The 22135-nt window shown below is 48.8% G+C and overlaps 5 protein-coding genes across 5 annotated transcripts; 3 read left to right on the plus strand and 2 right to left on the minus strand.

Moving 5' to 3' along the window:
• Window positions 1-304: 304 nt before the first annotated feature.
• On the minus strand, window positions 305-1962 carry F5B22DRAFT_525109 (uncharacterized protein). The gene has a single exon (XM_047972664.1). It carries the CDS (start codon window positions 1806-1808, stop codon window positions 753-755), a length of 1056 nt encoding a protein of 351 aa, XP_047825704.1. The 5' UTR covers window positions 1809-1962; the 3' UTR covers window positions 305-752.
• Window positions 1963-4969: 3007 nt separating this feature from the next.
• Window positions 4970-5559, minus strand: F5B22DRAFT_627842 (uncharacterized protein). The gene has a single exon (XM_047976359.1). The coding sequence runs from the start codon at window positions 5502-5504 to the stop codon at window positions 5298-5300; it is 207 nt and encodes a 68-aa protein (XP_047825705.1). The 5' UTR covers window positions 5505-5559; the 3' UTR covers window positions 4970-5297.
• Window positions 5560-15653: 10094 nt separating this feature from the next.
• Window positions 15654-17926, plus strand: F5B22DRAFT_627860 (N-terminal domain of NEFA-interacting nuclear protein NIP30-domain-containing protein). Its single transcript, XM_047976360.1, has 3 exons — window positions 15654-16020; window positions 16135-16585; window positions 16818-17926. The coding sequence occupies exons 2-3, from the start codon at window positions 16306-16308 to the stop codon at window positions 17381-17383; spliced, it is 846 nt and encodes a 281-aa protein (XP_047825706.1). The 5' UTR covers window positions 15654-16020; window positions 16135-16305; the 3' UTR covers window positions 17384-17926.
• A 221-nt stretch (window positions 17927-18147) lies between these two features.
• Window positions 18148-20639, plus strand: F5B22DRAFT_627864 (uncharacterized protein). Its single transcript, XM_047976361.1, has 3 exons — window positions 18148-18659; window positions 18730-19753; window positions 19806-20639. The coding sequence occupies exons 1-3, from the start codon at window positions 18608-18610 to the stop codon at window positions 20305-20307; spliced, it is 1578 nt and encodes a 525-aa protein (XP_047825707.1). The 5' UTR covers window positions 18148-18607; the 3' UTR covers window positions 20308-20639.
• A 537-nt stretch (window positions 20640-21176) lies between these two features.
• Window positions 21177-22039, plus strand: F5B22DRAFT_627865 (serine hydrolase-domain-containing protein). The gene has a single exon (XM_047976362.1). The coding sequence runs from the start codon at window positions 21274-21276 to the stop codon at window positions 22018-22020; it is 747 nt and encodes a 248-aa protein (XP_047825708.1). The 5' UTR covers window positions 21177-21273; the 3' UTR covers window positions 22021-22039.
• The last annotated feature ends 96 nt before the right edge of the window (window positions 22040-22135 follow it).

Genomic DNA, 22135 nt, shown 5'->3' on the forward strand with positions numbered 1-22135 from the left:
CTCCATCCTATATAAAGAATCTCGGAAACACCCAGGTGTTATTTTGAATAGCAGGGCTCATCAACAGCCATCGTCACATGCGACAGCTTTTGGGCAGCGTACGATTGTTCCATCCTCCAGAATAGAAGGGAATAAAAAGAGTGGTTGGTCGGGTCAATGAACCAGTCGTCGAGGTTCATAAAGTTCTTTTTTTCTTTTAAACGCCACGAGTAGTCTCGAATTTTTTTTACCGCCGTCGCTGTCAAATGCGAACAAAGTGTGCCACAAAGAATCTATTGTTGAAGAGAAATGAAACAAAGGCAAAAAACTCCTGTCCGCAATTAAAAAAAACCGTCATGAACGCCAGGAATGAACATTATAGTGGAAAAATCGCCAGAGGCGATTCGGTCGGGTACCAAGGACCCGGAGATAGGACAGTTCGGTATGTAGTGATGCGCAGAGGCACAACTGGAGCCCTCAAAAGGTCCCAGTAGGTGTCGTACGAAGATGTCCAAGCAACGGAAGGCCGAATCGAATCCGATCAATTATCTCAAGTCCTATGGAGCACTTGCCGCTCCCAACCATTTTGCCGAAAGGGGTATCAAGTCGAAAAAAGGAAATGTGTTCGTGAAACCGTCAGAACCGTATCCAGCTAATCAATAGCAAAAGACTTCGTTGTCACTCGAAAGTCTGTTCATGCTACATAGTAAGGCCACCTAGAGTGACCTAATTCAACTCGGGTAACTCGCAAAAGCTTATCCGAGACATCAGCGTTAGCCGATAACAGGTTGGCCAAAGGCATGGGGGTGAAAGTAGGAACCAGCTTTGGCGTGAATAGCCGAAATGCACTGCGCACAGTTACACTCAGCTACACCGGCGTCCCACCCCGTATGCCCGGCATATTGGCCGAAGTAGGGCTGATGGAAATGTGAGCCACCTCTAGATGAAGAATAGTTGTGGTGAGTATTGTAGCGACCATAGTTTTGGTTGGCCACAGCTTGACTGAACCATTCATTATATCGTGAATTAACCGATGCAGCCGAGTTCAAGTACTCGGGCGTGCCGTAACCCGAATCCGGGGGTGTTAATGGAGCTTGGGTCCAAGGGTTTTGATAGCGATTGGGCCACGAACCCTCGCGAGGTCGATAAGAAACCTTGGCAGGTCGACCGTTTCTCCCATTCATAGCAAGGCGTTCCTGATCCGCAATCTCCTCGGGGGTCCAGCCTTCGTATGAAAGTGGGTGATGGGGCTGTCTCGCTGCTTCGGTACGAATGGAGGTGACGATGGGCGCCAATCTCTCGCGAAGAGCAGCTTGAGCAGCTTGAGACTGCTGTTGCCGGATGGCACGGCATTCGTTGTCTCGATACCGTTTCCAGCTGTTCAACCAGGCTTCGTAGTCATGACTACGATCAACGTTCACGTAGAGCAACCAGTCCATATCCTGTAGCCATTTGCCTTCCATGGTGTTGAGTTCGGCAACAGCAATACCACTGACGTCGGACCAAGAGCGATTCTGGAATGTGTTATCATCCAGGAACTTGCTGCCAAGGAGCAAAGCAACAGTAAGCATCTTCCAGGCTTCACCTTCGCAAACGGCATCGTAGGTACCTGCGGGCTTGTGCATGTTGATGTGCTTGGCGAGGTAGTTCATGCCCAACAAGATGGTGGTACTAGGCAGACGAGTGGAAGTCAGGATTTGGTTGACGAATTTGCGGAAGGCCGCGGTTACTGAAGTACGAGGAATGACGAGTCGGGTTGCCATATCAGCAACATAGTCGGACATCATGTCGGTCTCGTAATCGAGAACCGCGCACACACCGCCCGGCATGATGAAAGGAGTGGGAAGAATCTCCGTCAAAGATCTGCGTGCGACCTTTGTCGGAGGGAGAATCTGCTTCAAGCACGTGGAAATAACAGCTCAGCTGTACCCTGCAGGGGGGTAGAGCAACTGGCAGCGAGTTCCAAGGCCGAAGAGAGAGGGTTTCGGGTTTTGGGGGGGGAGGTTGTTGAAACCCTACTGAGCTGCTCCAGCCATCAACGATTGACCAGAAAATGGGACACAGCAATGTGGGTTGATTGTAGAGTAGACACTAGCCCGCTTCGTCAAGGAGGACCTGTAGAAGGGTAAGGCGATTCTATGCAATCAATGCTAGGAAAGCTAGTGGGAAGGACTGTTTTGTACGAATTCGTGATATACAAGTCAAATCTATCTTTCGAAATGGTCAGCACAACGCGCTTTGTATGGAATGCGAATACAGTATGCGGTAATGAAAATTGTGTAGGATTCAAGGATAGTTGGCATCTTGTCGTGTTTGCTTCCACAAATGATAAGGCTGACTAGGACGAGAAAAAGCCGGGAGATTTGCTCCAAGATGAATTGGAGTGGTCAACCGGGCATGTCGCGGTAGCATCAGGACTCCTAGGCCAAAGAGTTGCGCAGAGTATGGGCTTTCCTTTTCATCCATCGCAAGCTACTTCGCCAGGACCAAAATTTCCGCGACTGAGTATAGATGTTTCAACGGCTTTCGAAAGTTTATATTGGTGCAGCGAGCAAAGGTAGATTCATCTCGTACATAGCTCCTTCGGCTGACGACACGAGCGTAGCATACAGATAGTATACTACTCTCTAGCCAAGCCGTAAAAGTTCAACGAGCCCAATAGATGTGCAAACAACAAAACTTGTAAATGATTCAGGTATAAAAATTGACTAACCTTTTGAGATGGAAACAGGCGCGACGCAGAAGGGAGCAGTCGGCGACGACGGAAACAGTGTACGCGAAGGAAAGAACTTTTGTTATCGGATACGAGTAGTGTGATGTGGAGGGTGATGGCGTAATCGGTGAATGATGTTGGTTCGAATGACGGGATTAGAGGGTATTTGCTGAGATGGATTATCCAGATAATTGACGTCTCGCTCAATGAAGAGGATCCGAGGTTCGGTGTTGGGCGGGTTTTGGGAAAAGTTGACCACGAATGCGTCGTTTGGCAGATGCAGCAATCTCAGATGCTAGCTAGCTTGCGAGAAGCTCGTCCCTGGGGGGGTGATATACGGTGTCGTCGAAGATTCCCTGTCGTTGACGGCGACCGAGAAGGCCGAGGGAGCGGGTATGCGGGTATACGCGAAAAAGAAAAAAGCTGGTCAAAGCCTCGGGCTAACTCTGGTCCTCGAAACCTCCCGAAATCTCGATATCTCGATGTGTCAGACTCGAGTGCTTCTTGTAGTTGGCTCAGCTCGACTTGTCTCGTTTCGTTTCTCTACTCGGGGCACAAAAAAAAACCGGCGAGAACCTGGGAGTCCCGACTTAGACAAGGGTCTAGGCGGGCGTTCGGGTTGACGCGCAGGTGAGGAGGAAACGAGGAAGAGGCAGGGCCAAGAAGAAGAAAAGACTGATAGTTATCGAGAGGCAGCAGAAGCTGGGAAGGAGAGAGAGACAGAGACAGAGGCAGAGAGAAGAGAGGAGAGGAGGAGGAGGAGGAGGAGAGATGTCGATGGCGATGAGAGGGAATGACGGAGAGTGAAGAGGAAGAAGAGGCAGGCAGGGTGAGAAAGAAGGTTGCCAGTGAGAGCAAAGCAACGCAGGACAGGACAGGACGGGACGGGGAGTGGATATTGAAGTACGGTAGGTAGTATGAGGTAGGTAGGTGTACCTACAATACTATATTACCTAGTAGAGTACGCGGGTACATTCTGTACATTCTGTACATGTGAGTAAGTGGTACCTAGGTAAACGAAAGAGGGCCATGGGGCGAATGAGCAGGCGAGGATTTGGGGATGAGATGGGATGGGATGGGGCCGATGGGGACGATGGCCGATGCTTGGGTGTGAATGAGGCCAGGATTGGGGGGAGTGGGCGAGGGTGGATGGATGGACGGATGGTTGGATGGTTTGATGGGTTTGGTGGGAGGTGGATGCGATGCGATGCGATGCGGTGGGTGGATGATGGGGACATGGGGACATTTGGGACATGGGCCACGGACACAGCGGATGGGCACAACGATGGGCTCCAGGTACTTCCAGGTACTTACAGGATACCTATTTAGCCGCCTAGTCCGCGCAGGACTTTGTAGGTATCTACCGTGCAGTAACAAAGTACCGCGGAAGAGCGTCTGACTCTTTTAAAAAGGTTCACTGGGGCAACCTTAACCTACATATGTACTTTTACACTCGTATAGTACTACATGTATACCTACTTTACTACATACCCTACCCAATCCTAATTCTATCTACTATAGGCATCTCAGTATCTGTATTGCAACATGTATCACCTACTGTGATTATCAAAGTCAGACACAAGCACGTGTGGACCAATACCTACAAGCACTTACCTACTTACAGCACTAGATGTACCTAGGTAGCATACTTACATACTCTACGTTAGGTACCTAGATGGGATTAAGTAGGTGGTAGGCGCTGTGGTGTAGCGCGGACGTACTAAACTAAACAAGTACCTAGGTACCGTACCTATAGCGACGTCGGGTGAAAAGACAGTGGAGGTAAGTAGGCGAGGTGATTCGACGGTACACTGGAGCCAGTCCCCTTGATCGATGCCGGGGCCAGTGTGATTGGGCCTTGAGGCCTGTGCAGAGAAGAGGCCTGTGGGAACAGTGTGCTCTCTTTCACCTCACCTAGTTAGCGTAAGTTAGGTAACCTACTATGTAGGTAGCGTGTGTGCCTTGGCGTGCAGGGCTAGCAGGGCTAGCTTTCTCCGGTACAGGCAATGGTACAGGCAACGGTACAGGCAACGGTACAGGCAACGGTACAGGCAACGGCTACTTCGTATACCTTAGGTACTCCGTACACAGGGAGTAGTATGTGTTGAGTCTGTTGGCAAGACAGAATTACATCTGCCCTGTGATGTAAAGCCTCTGCACGCCGTTCCAAAGACGTCTTAGTGCTGGACCCGCTGGACCTCGGTGCCTGCTATGCGGAAGGTAGGTTAAATACTGACTTGATGGACATGTGGTAACAAATACATCCAAGTCAGCAAGCATTCAAACAACCGAGGCTTGGGTTTATATAGGTATTCGGGCAAAAAGTAAACTACCTACCAATCTAGAATATTTTAAATATTCAACACTTATTCAACACTGCCTTCAAATTGGTGGAGGATTCGCATACCGGCAAATTATACTAGGTACCTATGTATATACTGATCTAATTACTTCCTGAATAGCATTGTGTGCAAGTCAGTTGCTCCACCTGAGAGCTTCTCATGGCGGGTAACTCTGGTAATTAACACCGTTTTCCAGCATGCATCTGCATGGGCTGGTACTTACATATACACTACACATGTACTTACCCAGATAGGTAGAGTCTCTACTTGACTTGTCCCACTGTGTAGAAATCCCTCATCTCCATCCATCCATTAACAAGCCAGGCCAGGACATACAAGTTCTGTACAAGGTGCACAATAGATAGCCAACAGACCCTCTGGACAATGCCGAAGAGCATGAATGGCCAGACAGGCAGATAAAGGGCAAACAGATTGTTCCTGCTCAGCGTCGTCGTCGTCGTCATCATCATCCGCTCACAAATCCAAAGCCCAGGCCATCTAGGTACCACATACTGTCCAGATCCCTAGGTAGGCACTGTCCATACTTACATTGTAGGGTATTGTATTGTATTGTATTGTCTCCCAGATCGGTATTACGAACTTGGCAAGGAAGTATCTCTCTGCGATCGTCGAGCCGCAATACGAACCCAGAGAGGAAACCTACAGAATGTGGCAAATATCGACGTCAAGAGACTGACTGGATGAGCTCGCAAATTTTTGGAATTTTTTTTTTTTTTTTTCCTGCACTGCACCACTCATTTGGGAGGGGTTCACTTGTCCTGCCATTAATAGCCTAACCTATCTACGTAGGTAGTACTGGAGAAGCTCGCGAACACTATTTACACTACCTACACTACTCTACACTTGGCCGATGGATGGGAACCAACCGCCCGCCTACAGTAGTCGTGTGCGCTACTGTATCTTCTTGGACACTACTTACCTACAAAGTACGTGTAAGTGGCTTGATTCGGCCCATGGCCGCGGAATTTCATCCCAGCATCGCCTTGGCTAGCGACGGATGGAGGACGAGCTAGAAAGACCCCTTCTTTCTGTGGTGATCCATTACTCAAGTCGTCGCACTTGTTGTGGACGGATGGATGGCTAGGCTTGTATGTAAGTAGGCAAGTTGATAGTTAGGACACTTCTCTGCTTGTAGTGTCTACGCTACCGTGCAATGTTTTGACAGTCGATCATGTGTCATGAACCAGCGTTCTGGCCAGCCAGCCCGTTTTGCCTTTAGCCATACGAAGTAGGTAGGTACTTACTCTGCCACACCCTACCTGCAGTACCACAGGTACAGACCAGATGGATGGGTAGTTGTGCTGGACTGATAGCGTCCAGCGCCTTTGGTGGTGGTCATTGTGAAAGGGGGCGTGTATATAGCATGAGTAGGTAAGTGTTCTTTCAGATCCTCTCTTAACTTACCTAGTACATAAGTACAGACAGACACATCGTACCTATGCTTGTTCAAGCATGCTTGGGCACGCTGCTCAGCCTGGTTTGAGGATCCGGACGCTGGGATAAAAACTAATATAGGCTGAGGATGGCGCTGCCAGTCATAGGTAGTTCAGAGTAGTTCATATGAAATCCCAATCAAAGCCACGCTATTTTTTTTTCTTGCGACGAGTAGTGTAGATCGCGCTGCTAATAATACCTGCCCTGATATTTCCCGTACCAAACTAAAGTAAGTACTACTAGGTTACTACTAGGTCGGTACTATAGCCGTGTACATGTAAAAACGCGTGTACACATACTCGTATGTACGGAGTATGTGCGTAATTTATTTCATGTGTAAGTAGTACACTAGGTACACCACTACTGAATGCCCTACCATGCTTGATTTGATGGACTGATTGATATGATGGATGGAGGGAGGCATACTTACATAAGTAGGTAGGTATGTACAGAATATGTAGATAGGCAAAAGTTGAATGCTCATTTCGGAATTTCCCAGCCTTCTTCCGTCGCCACAAACTCTTCAACGGGCAACAATTGGCTGAAGGCGGTGACAAAAGTGGTGATTGGGGGAAGGGGTCTTTGGACAAGTCTGGACAAGACAAGACAAGATGCATTAGTCTTGTCCACTGTAAAAGTAAATAGTGTAGCAAGGAAAACTCTTCAACGGTTTTGAGCGGCTCGAGTTGCGCTACCTGCGGCTTTTCTGCTTTTCATGGGAACAGGCAGAGAACAGACAGAGAACAGACAACAAAAAAGCCGGGACAACGAGGAGCGAGTCGTTTCTTACACGTACACGCTACCTAGGTTCCCTACGACAGGGTCCAGACGCCGACGGGCTACGGCGAACTGGGACGAGACGAGTCATACGCTCCCGATATTTCCAAAGAACTGTGCGCTCATCTGCCTGCCAGGCTGACCACCGGGTCATGCTCTTCATTCATTCATTCATTCATTCACTCATTGTCCAGAAAAATCCGTTGCTTAGTTCTGACACATTGCCGGAACCGTTTGTGCGTTGTGTGTTGTGGGTGTTGTGGGTGGTCCGGATACAGTACCCAGATTAGGGGGCCGGATAGATCCACCGGGGGGGTGTAACACAAGCTGAAGGAAAATCACCTGCGGTGAAGGGATTATTTTTATTTTATTTTGTTTTTGTTTTGATTCTTCAAATGACAGCAACACGCTCTTTGCCTTGTTTGAGTACCCGTGCCTACATATGTGTGTACTTATACGTGTATGTAATACATGGTAACAAGGATCGATATCCAAAGTCGGATCTCTCTAACACGTAGTCAGTAGGGATAGCAGATATGTAGCAGAAGAGACGATTACCAAACAATGATATACAATACTACGTACATACTTATATATATATGTATGTACATACGTAGTAAGTCGGCTTCTGAACGCATTGAACGCATGGAGCTAGGTATCTATGAATGATACAAGTCCAAGTCGCAGCCTCGCACGGGCAATTGTCCAAGCTGATACATCCAGTCAGTCATCCAGAAGCTTGGGCTTGCTCTAAACAGCAGGTCGCTTCAACTAATGTTCAACTACCTAGGTAGGTACCTACTTACGATAACTTTAGTACCTCCTGATCTCATCTGAAAAGAGCCCTGCGCTAGAATCAGGCAGCGTTACATTTGACCGAGTACCAATGCATTATCTCTCTCATACCAGTATGCCTCATCATACAGTACTTGCATATGGTGTCTTGACTTGGAGCAGACCTCCGACCTCCCACGCTTTGAGCTAGGTTATTGTCCTCATGCGTCCAGCGTCATAATCAGTACCGGTATGCGAAGTACCGTAGTATGTATAAGCACTAGATGAGTACACGAGATGGATACTTATAGAGCCTATCTTGACTCTTCCTCCAACTTGTGCCGCCGCAACAAGTGGCGAGGAGACGCGTTAGATTGCTCTTTTGTCACTTCCCATGGCCAACGAAGCCTACCTAGAGGAATCCTCATCCAAAATAGCTTCTTACCTAATCACCGACGCGCCCCAGACTTCCCACAAAGCAAACCCTCGTTTCCTAGGCCTGCATGCACTCGAGCTTTACCTAGATCGTTGACAACACGTCTGGTAACCACACGCGTTCGTAACTACAAGGGAGGTACAACCACGTAGATATTGATGCTGTTCATGGTGGCGTAGATGCGGGCAGCGGTTGTGTTGCCTGTCTCTGCCTGTCTCTGCCTGTCTAGGCACCTATCCGACTGTCTGTCCGACTTACCCAGATTGGGAGCTGGCGGGAATACCGTTGTTAGTGTTACTATGAATATCCATCCCCAACCATCTCTCATCCCTCTCATCCCACTCTGCCCACCCAAGGTGGTGGTGTTCTGGTGGTTGTTCCGGTGGCGTGTAGTTAGTGTAGGTACTACTTAGCTATCCTTGGCCTGTTCCTTGCCCACGGGCCATGGGTTTATTATGTATGTACGTGTATGTATGCAGTTGTAGTGTAATTACACCGACGATCACTGGGCACACAAATGGGCCACTTGCACCAATCCCGTAAATCTTGGAAAAGGTTGCACTTCATCTGGAGTTTCGGGTACACTACCTACGACATGATATTTCGCTCACAGCGCCCAAGTTTCCATACTCTTCTCTGCCGAGACCAGCCAGAGATATTATACCTATTACTTATATTACACTTACTATGTATACCGGCTAGATTGATACGCGCTGACGATATACAGTTACCTGGAGGGCTTATAAACATACCTGTATATACACTGGATTGCGTACAGGAACACATCAAGCTTCAATCGATCTGTCTACCTACTTATGTACTTACGCCATTTATATTACCAGGTAACACCCGAGGCCATCTCGGTACAGGCAGCACGCAGGTTACCACATGTTACAATAAGTGGTATACAACATTCCCACTCACTGTCACCCCTACCTACTCTACGAAGTAGGAGAGTAAGTGGACACATTCGAGGACTAAAACTCGTCCACCGTGTACAGCAGCCAGCCAGTCGGCCCTCTCTCGTGCTTCCCGTGAGCATGAAAGCCGATCTGGTAGGGTAGGTAACCGTCTCAACTGTCAAGACACAGATCCAGTACCCCTTTTACTCGTAATCGTGCGCCCGCCCATGCAGCGACGTCTTTCCCAGCGCTTGATTTGATTCTCCTAGCCTACTTACATCTACTGGGTCGGCTCTCGGTGTCTCTCTGGGCCAGTGATCCGGTATCTTCCAGCAGCAAGACGAGTAGCGTATGAGAGATTTTCCAGAGTATGTCCTCCGAGGTCCTCTTCCTTTTGATCTTTCCGATGGCTAGTTCGCTAGTCCAGTCCCCAAGGAATACGGTAGAACATCATCCAGAATCATCCAAATAGCGTTCCGTCCTCCTGAGTCAGCCGATACCATACCAAGAACAACTCTCGCCTCCTTCTCTCGGTTGTCCGCAGTGTGGAGTTCCTCAACGACTCCCGAGAATTCCAGCTTCTGCCCAGCCCAGGCCACTAGTTCCTGTAGCGTGCACTACAGTAGCTTTGGCGCACATGGCCAGTTTTGTCTCAAAAAGCATTGGCCGTGACCGTAGTCACTACCTACCTGATACCAGCGACAAATGTCACGCCGGCCCTACTGTATCATCATCGTCGTCGTCGTCGTCGTCGTCATGTTGCCATCGCAGCATTATCACTTCGCTGCTGCATGAACCTCTTCACTGCTACATAGTACGTATACCAATAGATACAGGCAGCCTTGGGTAAGTAGGTGGCGGACATGTAGGTAAGTACGTGATCCTGTGTCCACAGGCAACCCAATAGGATGTGCGAGAATGTGCTCGTCGAAAGGCATCAGAGGACCACCAACCCCATGGCAGAAGCCAAGATGCGTGCCTTGTGGATATTTTGCTCACGCACATCCACATTCTCACTCGTACGGCCATATCACACTTTGTATGTACTTAAGTATGCCGTTCCCTGCGTCGTGGCAATAGGTGTCTTGCTAGTGGTTCACGGTTCTAGAACTTTGAAGCGAAAAGCGCAAATCATTCCACGGGCAGACACGGGTCCTCGACGAACAGGTTTCTAGCGGTGAGGGAAGAAGTACACTACTAGGCCCCTCGCACTACTAAACCTAGCACTTACATATTTTTCATGTATGAAGAATGGAGACCCTGCTCGCCTGCGTCTCTCTCCTAGCATTTCCCCTCATGAGACGACCAGCCTCCACATCCTCCTCCTCAGTCTTGCATTCTCTACAATGCCCGCCGGCCTAATAGCAACTTATAGACTGCTGGACTATGTAGGGATTATGAATGGTAGCGATGCCTTACATACAGTACGAGGTAGCAGTACCACGCACCCGTCGTTGTCTACGGACCATGCGGATACAGCCTGGAGGAGCTTGACAAAATAAACGCCTCTCATCCCCCTCCCCTACCTACAGTGAACCCCCCCGTCTCCTCTTCCAAGCGCCAACCTGCATCACGATCCACCGTGGCGTTCACATACTCACCATCTTATTGGGGAAGGAGAATCAGCGTCTTTGACCTGCATCGTCGTCCCGCGTGGCACTCAAGGCGACCTTGTCGCCTATCCGGATGATCATCAGCTCATGATTCATTGTTGTTGCTTGCTTTGCACCGCAACACCAGGTAGCGTATTCGTTTGAACTATGCCTCTCTTGTCCCCCGCGTGTGTAAGTGCATTTTGGTATCTACATGCCTGCTGAGATATTAACCAGTATGTATGTACATGTGGTAGTTTCGTCAACGCCTAGGTACATATCCCAGCGTCCCACGCATCGCTCACGGGGTTAAGTCGGATTTCATATGTAGTTAGAGCCCATTAGGGCAGCCGCCGGAGGAATACAGTAGGTAACTTGTTCGGTTTGAAACCTACCAACCTACCTCGCCCAGTCCGTCGAACCAAATCGATCATTCGCGGATTTCGATATTGCGCTCATTCATTGTATTCTTTCCATGTCGCTGTTCAAAGCACAAGACTAAGCTCCAAGTGGAAGCATGATTAGAAAGGGTGATCGTCTCGAGAACATCCACCCCCGGCTCTTCCTGGCCTGGCCTATCTCTATTACATAGGTATCCTGTCTCGCATGTGTTCAAAACGGTGTGAAGCCTCAAAAGTACATCCAACGATCACTGCCATTTTAGCCCGGACAACAAACCGACATGGACTGCTGCAGATCTAGTTATCGGGGAAATAATAATAATAATATTAAAACATCATCAATGAGTGTCGTGCGTGAGTGGTGTAAGAGCTTGCAGTAGCGTCAACCGGCCATTTGCCACCGAGATGTCATACCATACATGTACCCATCTACTTGCACCTACGATAATATCCAAATGATTGGCAAACCTATCTTTCGGTAGACATGGCTTGTGTCTGGATCTTGTTCGCGATCGAGGAACACGCAAGACAAAACCACTGCCGATAGTTGCCTTGACCGCGACATCTTGCGTCACTTCCATCATGCTAGCCGATTCACAGCCGATTGTAGCTCGCGTCAGCCTACTGATTACATCGACACTCGTACCCAACACTTCGTACTGTATCCTACATTCTTACATGTACGCAGATAGTGTAAACGGACTGCAAAAAGGTAAGGTGAGTGACTCAGAGGAAGATGCTTGCTTCGCTTAGCTTGCCGAATGAAGCCGGGTACAGCCTGTCATCACAAAGGACACTTGCACGATCGATACCAGCATGATGTAGGTAGTATTTCCATTACATACGTTGTACTAGTAGTATAGGTATACGTACTCTAGGTATGTATTCCCGGGAAGAAAGGAAGAAGAGGCCCCCTCAGCCAATACCAAACCCCGGGATTGGCATTCCGAGCCATCATGGCGGCGGAGGCGGCGGCGGGGCTTCTCCGTTCTCTCGCGTGGTCGCTCCCTTGTTCTGCCCTTGCTTGCTCCCGCTCCCTCCTTGCACTGTCAATACAATATGTTCACATGTTATTACCCTATCACCGACCAACTAGCCAATTTAATTACATAGTACACGAGGTCTATATGGATATACCGCATATTGATTGCACATCAGTAGATAGGTAGATGTAAGAAGCAGTTCTTCAGCTTTTGCGCTACCACTGCGAGGTCGGATGGCGGGAATTCAGGGTCGGGCGGGTACAAGAACACCAAAACGCCACTGACGCTGCCATTTGCAATCCTTAGATCCAATCCAATCCAATCCCTCTTCCAAGTATCATCCACTCCAAACTAAGCCGCCGCAGCCCTTGCTTACGGCAGTACTACCACCCTCGGTAGGTATTACAGCCAGCCTGCCAGCCTTTTGGAGGCTTTCCACTCATCCGGTCACATGAGGCCCGTGACTTGTGTGGCAAGATTATGTCATGTAGGAGGGGAGGGGGGTTTAAGTAATGGTTCAATATCGATACGTCCGTGACACCCGCGATGAAAATAGTAAAGCGGGAGAGAAAGCGAAGGAGGCGAGGGAGGATTGAATACCTACCACATGCGCATCCATTCTTTGAGGTCTTGGCTGGTTTCCTTTGACAAAAATGACAGGTCAGATGGAAAAGATGGAAAAGACAGATGCCGAATTGATACACAACTTGGCGATATTCGGACATCCCATCCTACTGTAACTCACTCGCTCAGCTATCCTGCGCATTTCATTGGTCCCTATGCAGGTCAGATATCCGCCGACATTTCCCAAAACGAGGCATCTTTGGCCTGCCTTGGGTACTTGTCTTTTTCTTAAGGAACTTTCCCCGCCTCTTTTGGGCTGTAGAATACTTACATAGTAATTACATACAAAAACATATGCCCTATTCAGGTTTTTCCCACGTTACATAGTACTTAAACCCACGAACAAGCCAACGAACGAACGTGAGCCACAACCAAAAAAAAAAAAAAAAAATTCGTGATGCAATGATACCCAAAGCAAACTGGGGCTGGGCCGCAAAGCCGTTCACGCTTACAGTCTGGGACATTCACAAGATAGGACGGGATAGGCCCCTGAACTGTTCCATTTCCATTCAGTACCCAGGTAGAATTCAGAGTAGGCAGAACAGCTTTTTTTTTTTTTTTTTTTTTTTTTTAAAACACTTTCGCCTGTCGCTTAACCCTTCACCCAAACCCCCTGCTCGGTTTTCCACGGACCGTGGCAGTGTGCGGAATCCCACTTTTTCAATCCGCATCTCGGCAGAACTTGTATGTACTTCCAGCAGAGGTTGCCGATTTGGGATTGTAGCTAAATGGCAACTTATCCGCGATGTTGCATATTGTAGTAATTAGGTATATTGCACGTTAGTCCATGTTATGGGATAATTTTATATTACGGTGCCTGCATGTTAACATATTGTCGCCCAGTGGAATACTGTGGTGATTACAAAAGAGAATTCCTAGGATAGCTGTTTGTGTGAGAACTGCAACCATGTGGGCTACTGTACTGATATTTGTTGTCCTTGCATGCAGTATTTGAAGAAAGCCTTCGTCAGGGCTATATGAAGCGAGTTCTCTTCATCCGTAGCTGTGACAATATGGGAACGCAAAGTAGGACAGGGTGTGAGGCGACACACGGTCTATTTGGACATGGCTAATACTCGGCCACGGATGATTCTTTCTGCGTCGCAACCGGCCCCCAATATAATTACCTCTGGGTAAATGTAGTGGGGCTTGACGATGCTGATTGGAATCTGGAAAGGCGAGCTTTTGATATGGCTGTCTTTCCATGTGCAGGTAATTAAGAATAAAAGGTTAAAGATAAGATCGGTAGAGCTCTTACGACGGTACTATACTATACGAAATGCTAGAGCTTTGCAGTTAATTATAGCTCATTCTTGATCAACCGTTACCTATAAAAACTGTCCGGCAGATCTAAAGACATAAAGACTAAGCCTGTCGTCTCTCTAACTACCTCCTCCCTATATGGCAAACGGATTTGTTCTCGTCCTTGTTTTAGAGACTTGGGGAATAACATATGAATGGCATGGACGGCATGGGAACATGAAGCTTCCCTTGTTCACGCGATATCTTAATTGGGTGTATTAGCCTGGAATCTGATTATCTCTACTCCCAAGCACTATGCAGATCTTTATCGTCGTGTTATGATTTCCTAGGGACACCCTCGAGTATTGAGATATCATTCCAGGCATGTGGCATGGAAATGGTGTCAGTAGTGCTAAGCTCCTAACATAATACTTGTTGATTGTACTCCAGGTGATCTGCATCACGAACCACCAAATTCTCTAGAATAACTATTATTCGTGGCAAGGAAAAGTCGTTTCTACGGCTACTTTACTTGCTCATGCTAGAAAATGAGCACGGTTGTTGTACAGGTAGCTAAGGCGTCATGTAATAAACTACGAAGCAGGTGATGGCTAAACTTTGACCTCAATTCATAGGCAGCATGACTGAGACACGGAGTAGTCTCATTACTTATGAAACTATCCAGCGTACTAGACCGAAGGACTATGATCCGAGATGCAAGTAAATAAGTTAGTATTAGGCGCATTAGACATCGACATATTTAATATTGTTGATTTCATACCGGAATTTGTATCAGTATACATACGATTCTCTCCTACAAGGCGAATAAACCTGCACGCACTGATAACTCTGTATCATATATTATTTACCTGCCGAGACAATACCAGGCACAGAGCCCCCCGTCTCTTCTTCTGCTTGATCACTTTGCCATTACTATCATTGTAGTGTGCTGTTAGCCGCTGGCATCTGTTACTGTTAGATGTAAGAAGTAGGGAATTACGAGGGACATCAGCTACATATGTATCTTGTCGTTAGCATTCATACGCAAACCGGAGTATTGTATATGTATTAGTTTATCGCTTGTCTGGACACAGAAGATCCAATGGTTTGGGCAAAGGGCTCGGTTGTGTATATAGCTGTATGGAGGGTCTTTTCACTTGTTGTGCAATAATGGAAGTCTTGCTGCCTTCTTTGTGGCTGATCCTTGGTTATATGGCTGTCCGTATTCGAAACGAAGCAGCTACAATATTATTCGATCTATCTCTCTTTTTCCTTATTTATAGGTAGATATTAGATAACTTAAGACTTGTTACGTTGGTCATGAGAAAGTGTTGAGGAGCTCAGTAAGTTGAGGTGTGCTGCTGTCGGCTGGCAGGCTTGAGCTTACAGCTGGCACAGCGCCATCAACTTGGACTGTTCAATCAATTGAGGATACTTGCCTCATACCATTTCATGCTTCTCATCTCACCCTCCGCCCGCATGCCCTTATGCCCGTGGGCATGAGAAACCAGCTTATTCTTCTGCTCAGGTAGGCTGATTCTGATTATTTGCGAGTCGTCCTCTTCTGTAGAGGAGAGTGAGTGAGTAGGTGAGTAATTGGATGAGTGAACGAGTGGTCGAGCGATCAGAGTACAGAAGAAGACTTGTTTCGCGCCAGCTGAGTTCGATTTGGGGATTGTCTTCCTTCCTTCCTTCCTTCCTTCCTGCCTGCCTGCCTCTCGGATTGCCTGCCAAAGGACATTGGAGTTTGGTTGATTGGGTTGGTTGAGCGGATTGCAGGTCTGCAGTGCATCGTTCAAGGTGCGTGCATGTGTATGTTCGTATGTGTATACATGCATTCCTGAGAACTTCGCGACCTTACAATCTTCCTATCTCAACTTGCCCGGCTTCATAATTGACTGCATATCTACTTAGCACCTACCTACCTACCTACCTATCCATTCGAAAACAAGGGGCTATCAACAAACGGAGAAAGACTTGGGAACATTTTCACACGGTACGGGGTGTGATTGCCTATTACACGGACGGGACGAATCAAAGGATCAATTGAAACAAGGGGTTAAGCGCTTATCGTCGCTATCCATCATGACCTCGCGGTTCGTCTCGGGCGGTATCATCGCGGGCGATGGAGACAGCAGCACTCCGGATGCGAAGGGAAACTCTGCGGAAGTGACCACGAATACTACCACTATTATCACTACTAGTGGTGGTGGTGTTAATGCAAATGCAAATCCGAATGCGAAGGAATGGGAAGCCGTTCAGAGAGATTTGGATGAAGAGAGAAGGCGGCGCGCAGAGGCTAGGAAGAGGGATGTCGAAGGGGGTGGCGAGAAGAGTCTTTATGAGATTTTGCAGGCTAATAAAGGTTGGTTCTTATTTACTTCTTCATACTGTTTCTGGGGGATGTTTCGGCTGGTGTTATCCTATCTGTCGTTTATATTTATGCTCTGTTGCCTCTCTATCCGTTTCCTGCGGCACACACCCGCATATACATCATTTGTGCTTCACCTCCCCCCACCCCACTGTTCATATTTGATTTGGCTTGAGTACGTCCGTTTGGCTAACTGTGTATGCCTTGTTGCTTTCTTGCCACACAGCCGCCAAACAAGCGGCCTTTGAAGAAGCAAATCGCATCCGGAACCAGTTCCGCGCGCTGGACGACGACGAGATCGAGTTTCTGCACGGCGTTAGCGATGAGAAGCGCGCTGAGGAGGAGCGCTTGAGGCGCGAGACGGAAGAGGGGCTGGCTAATTTTCGGAAGGCCCAGAAGCTTTCTGGTGGTGGTGGTGGTGGTGGTGATGATGCTGTTAGTGCTGATGCGGAAGCCAATGGGGATGGTGTGGTTGAAGAGTGGTCTGCTGCTGCTGCTGCTGCTGGAAGCAGGAAGAGGAAACGGGACAGAGATAGGGCTGGGCTTAAAGGTGTGAAGAGGAGGACTAGCGTGCCTGAGGAGGAGAAGAAAGACGAGTCTGTGGCGAGGGAAATGAATGAGGTGGCTTCCGACAACCAGCCTACCTCGGCCTCGCATGCCCAGCCCGGATCTGCCGCTGCTGCGAAAGCTTCTACACAGTCTGCCAGCGCTGTCACGTCGGCGATGTCGAAGCCGAAACCACCCTTGGGCCTTGTTGACTATGGCTCAGATGAAGAAGACGAAGATGATTGAGTGGAGGTATGGATGCGTGCGTCTAGTGAGACATGGCATCTCACAATTACACAGGTGATCATGGTCGTAATGGCCGTCATGACTATACCCACCTGTCTCGTCTCGTCGGTTTTTTCCCCAGAGGTATCCGTGGACAGGGGAGTGACACTTATTGTATGCGGATATCTAAGACTGGTCTGGTTCAGGAGACGGCGGATCAATCGAGAGCTCCTCGTTGCTTGTTTTGAAATTCATTACTGGACGCATGCCTATAGGCACTTGTAATCAAGTGTGTCTGGGAATAGGGACGAGGTAGGAGAACAACACCATTCATACAATGTAGAGAATAGGTATGTTGATGAACTGAGTTGATTTGACTCCTTATTCATTCATGGTATCTTTTCAGCGGGCTCGCCTTCGTGATAGGGTCTCATCTGCGTCAATCAATGTATTAACTATAGGATCCGTCTAGTTCATCATCGAAAATGCCGAATGTGATAGTTATCTTATTGCAGCACCAATCTACGAGGCTACTGAGGTGGTTTCATCAGACATTCATCAATATCTGAAGCTGAAAAAGAAATATGTAGGTAGGTACCTTAGGTACATCCTTACAGGCATGGTTAGGTACCTGGCGGCGTAGGGGCACACCCACTGTAGGCACCTGCTGTAGGTACCCGCCCCCCCCTACTCTTGCGCTAAACCAGCCCAGCTAAAACCGGGCAACCTTGGAAGATATACATAGTAGTATATATATGTAGGTACCCATGTACCCATGTACACGCCCTCGCTCTAATTCCATTGAACCATTCCGAATTCAAGTTGCTTTCCTCCACGCGTCTCCATCATCGCCATCATCATCAAAAAACGACACCATCGCGGCGCCCAGCCTTTGCGCCAACGCTTGCTTCAGCCCCAACCGCTGTCGCACCAAGTCGCCGACCCCGGCTTGCGCTGCACCGGTTCTGCTCGTCTCCAATAGAAACAGTAATAGAAACCGTCGCCGACCGGTTTCTCTCGTCACTGCCTCGAAATCTCCATTCCCATCCATCAACTACCGAGAACAATCAAAGAACGATCGAAGAACGATCGAAGAGAGAAAGCGTCAAAAACTAACCGGCGCAGCCGCACACCTTTTGAACCCCCGGGCTGGTGCCTTGCGTCATATCTTTTACGTCACTTTCCGTCAAGTCCATATCGCCTGCCTCCCTCGGTCAATCCAGCTGCCACGTAAACCACCCAACGATGGCTCGTCGTCCGGGTCGTGCAGCCGCTCGGCGTGCTGCTGCGAAGATGGGTAAGCCAACATCTCAGATGCCTTACCTGTTCCCCCGCCCACCAGTAGCTAACAGTGAGCCATCAACCAGAGAGCACTCCCCGGACCTTTGACGAGATGGAAGACGAGACTATGCCAGATGCAGACGCCTCCGACCGCGAGCCCCAGCCTGATCCCCAGCCCGAGCCCGAGAACGAGCCCGAGAACGAGAACGAAGAGTCTGCCGGAGAAGAGCAAGAGGAAAATCAAGACTCGGATGGGCCTTCTGCCAAGTCGCCATCCCCGCCCCCACAACAAGTCGTTCGACGGCGTCGGCTCGGTCGCCCACCTAAGAATCGCCCTGCCGACTGGGACTCTCTCCCCATCGAACCTCCCCAGCGGGATCCGAACGATACCCCTAGACGTCGTGGTCGCGGCGGCTGGAGGGGTCGCGGTGGTCGCAAGGGTGCCTCGTTTCAGCCTACACAGCAAGCTATCGATAAAGAGGGCAATGTTATGGACATTGTTGACGATGAGCTCGCATTGCCAGAGGACCCCGAAGGCGAGACCAAGGTCGACAAGATGGGCCATCTGCAGGGAGGTCGTGAGTATCGGTGCCGCACATTCACCATCGCTGGTCGTGGAGAGAGACTCTACATGTTGTCTACGGAACCCGCTCGTTGTGTTGGTTTCAGGGACTCCTATCTCTTCTTCACCAAGCACAAACGCCTATACAAGATCATCGTTGATGACGAGGAAAAGCGTGATATGATTGATCGCAGCATCATCCCGCATTCGTACAAGGGCCGTGCTATTGGAGTAGTAACTGCGCGGTCCGTTTTTCGAGAATTCGGTGCCCTCATCGTGGTCGGAGGCAAGAGGATCATTGATGACTACGAGGTCACCAAGACCAGAAACGAAGGCGTCGTCGAGGGGGAGATTGCCGACCCTAACGACAGATTTGTTGTGGGCGAGGCATACAACAAGAATCAATACGTCGCCTGGCATGGTGCGAGTGCCGTTTACCATTCCAATGCGCCATCCCAGCCCGCCCAAAGCGGCAAGGTTGACATCAAGAAGAGACGGGTGAACGTGAACGATGTCAATTGGCAGCTCGAGCACGCTCGTGAAGCAAGGTATGACGCTCATGTGCCATCTTTTACGAAGACAAAGCTCACATCATCTTAGCCGCTTCAATGCTGAATTGGCTGCTGTTCGCCGCCAGAACCTAGCTGGAGTCTACGATGTCCACACTAACATAATGCAATACCCTGCCATTATGCAGCCTACTCATGCGCGAGTCGAACAGGTTACAGAGTCGTCTAGTTCTACTGACGCTGACGTTGACTTGACCTCGCATCCTCACTTCCCCTCTCTCGACCCTAGGATTCCTCGGAATTTTACCGTCATCGATACATACATGGAGACGCCACCCGCAAGCCTGTCCTCAGCAGTCTATGAGAAACGAGAAGTCCCCGCTTTCCTTGCCGAATTTCAGGGTTTGGGGGCTGTGTCGAGTGACATCCTCGAAGAATTGCCTGCCGAATGTCGAGAAGCGTTCGAAAAGGCCCTGGAACAGGAGAAGGCATGGAAGGCAACATGGGGCACGGAAAAGTCGATGACCCACAGGAGAGACCCTATCATCGATGCTGCCATCGTCCCGTACTCTAAAAATCCAACTCAAGCTTAGGCATTTTCGTGCCACACTGCCTACCTCAGAACGGTCTTGGGGGGCCTGGCGTTACGTAGTGGGTATGTAGGGCTCTTTTTGTACGAGTAATGAGACGGCGTTTGATTTGGGGAAACCTTTAGATTGGCAGGTAACGAACTGTACCGCCTCCTATTCAGTAGTATCTAGTTTAGGGAATGGAGGCGAGAGCGCAGTTTACATGCGTTTGAGACAAGGACACTGGAATAGCGAATGTGTGATGAAAAGGAAGAGGTGAGGATATACCTAGATAATACCTAACTTGGTAGATGAATTCCTTGCAACATGTACCTCGTAATACCACTGAGTATAGGTTTTCGTCCTGCCCGACTGATCATGCAGATCGGTGAATTTTCTGCCTTTCTATCATCACCCTGTGCGTTGTAAGTTTTTTTTAAGTTTTTTTTTTTTGAGCTCATCGGAAGACAATAGCCGCTGAATTGATCATTGATGAATGGTAGAGACGAATACTAGAAAATGGTCAGGGGTTTCTGACAATCAAGTTCCTTGGTTTTGCTCACCCACTTCTCCTTTAAAGATGATTCAGTAAATATCCATGCATACACAAAACTTAAAGTATTTTGGGACGGATATCTTTCATGAATCACTTCGTGACAGTTAGGGAACGGGCGGACCTCCGGCAGACGGATGTCCGAGCCGCAATACACGTAGACAACATCAGGTATTGCATCTTTACCTATTCACGTACCATTGAGATTGATTGTTATATTCAGCGGTATTTTACTACAGCCGCTATTTATTTAGAACCTGGCGTCACTCATTCGAGCACACCGAGATCAGCTGAGCGGCAATGAAGATATTATGTTTGCACGGCCGCGAGCAAAGCGGCCAGATCTTTCAGGCACACCTTAGTAAGTAAGCATGGACGATGTTGGCCAATTTCATCATCCAATGACTAATTGACGGTTTGCCTTATCAGGTGCACTGATGAGAGAGGTTGTAAGTGAGACAAAGGTGTCATTCGACTTTGCCGATGCCCCGATACTGTGTGGAGGGTCCTCGTCATTAAATGAGCGAGCTGTGCACAGTTTCTTCGACACCACGACTGCTGATGAAATGCGCATGGCGCATGATTGGCTAGCCAAAAAGCTCACCGCTCACGGCCCATATGATGGTGTGATAGGCTTCTGCCAGGGAGCTACGGTAGCATCGAGCTATCTACAATTCTACCAGTGGCAAAACTACCAGGATGAGATACCGTTCCGGTTCGCCATCTTCATCAGTGGCAGCCTCTCGCTAGCAGTGCTCCAGACGCTTGGGGCCCCGATCCCGGACGCTGCAAAACGTGTGGTGGAAGAGACAGACCTCCGTCGCCAAGCAGACCTAGGCTCAGCGGCAACACACGTCTCACTGGCACGGCAGGCCATGTTCAACTCGGACGACTGCTTCGGACTGAACTTGAACAGGATACCGCGCGAGTTGAAGATCAGGATTCCGACAGTGCATATCTGGGGAATGGGCGATCCGGGCTTCCCAACTTCCATCCACCTCGCGAGTATATGTGATCCGTACCTGAGGAAGACCTATACACATAGTGGTGGGCACGAGGTGCCTCAAGGAACCGAGAACACACGACGAATGGGCGACTTGATCCTATGGTGCATGGAGCGAGCCACCTGGCCAGGTGATCGACGGGAACCTATGAAACCGAAAAAAGAAATTATGAATAGATGAGATGAAAGAAAGGGCGAATTGGGGGGGGGGGGGGGGGGGGGGGGTATAAAAAAAAAATAAAAAAAAAAAAAAAAAACAAAAAAAACAAAAAAAAAAAAAAAAAAAAAATAAAAAA

The sequence above is a fragment of the Xylaria bambusicola genome (genome assembly GCF_022495145.1).
Source record: "Xylaria bambusicola strain CBS 139988 unplaced genomic scaffold F5B22scaffold_73, whole genome shotgun sequence".
NCBI lineage: Eukaryota > Fungi > Ascomycota > Sordariomycetes > Xylariales > Xylariaceae > Xylaria > Xylaria bambusicola.

Bases quoted from the DNA above. Each gene is read 5' to 3' on its own strand.
- F5B22DRAFT_525109 (XM_047972664.1), bottom strand. From the start codon at position 1,808: ATGCCGGGCGGTGTGTGCGCGGTTCTCGATTACGAGACCGACATGATG.
- F5B22DRAFT_627842 (XM_047976359.1), bottom strand. From the start codon at position 5,504: ATGATGATGACGACGACGACGACGCTGAGCAGGAACAATCTGTTTGCC.
- F5B22DRAFT_627860 (XM_047976360.1), top strand. From the start codon at position 16,306: ATGACCTCGCGGTTCGTCTCGGGCGGTATCATCGCGGGCGATGGAGAC. The intron at 16,586-16,817 runs GTTGGTTCTTAT...CTTGCCACACAG, and splicing joins GATTTTGCAGGCTAATAAAG to CCGCCAAACAAGCGGCCTTT.
- F5B22DRAFT_627864 (XM_047976361.1), top strand. From the start codon at position 18,608: ATGGCTCGTCGTCCGGGTCGTGCAGCCGCTCGGCGTGCTGCTGCGAAG. The intron at 18,660-18,729 runs GTAAGCCAACAT...GCCATCAACCAG, and splicing joins GCGTGCTGCTGCGAAGATGG to AGAGCACTCCCCGGACCTTT. The intron at 19,754-19,805 runs GTATGACGCTCA...ACATCATCTTAG, and splicing joins GAGCACGCTCGTGAAGCAAG to CCGCTTCAATGCTGAATTGG.
- F5B22DRAFT_627865 (XM_047976362.1), top strand. From the start codon at position 21,274: ATGAGAGAGGTTGTAAGTGAGACAAAGGTGTCATTCGACTTTGCCGAT.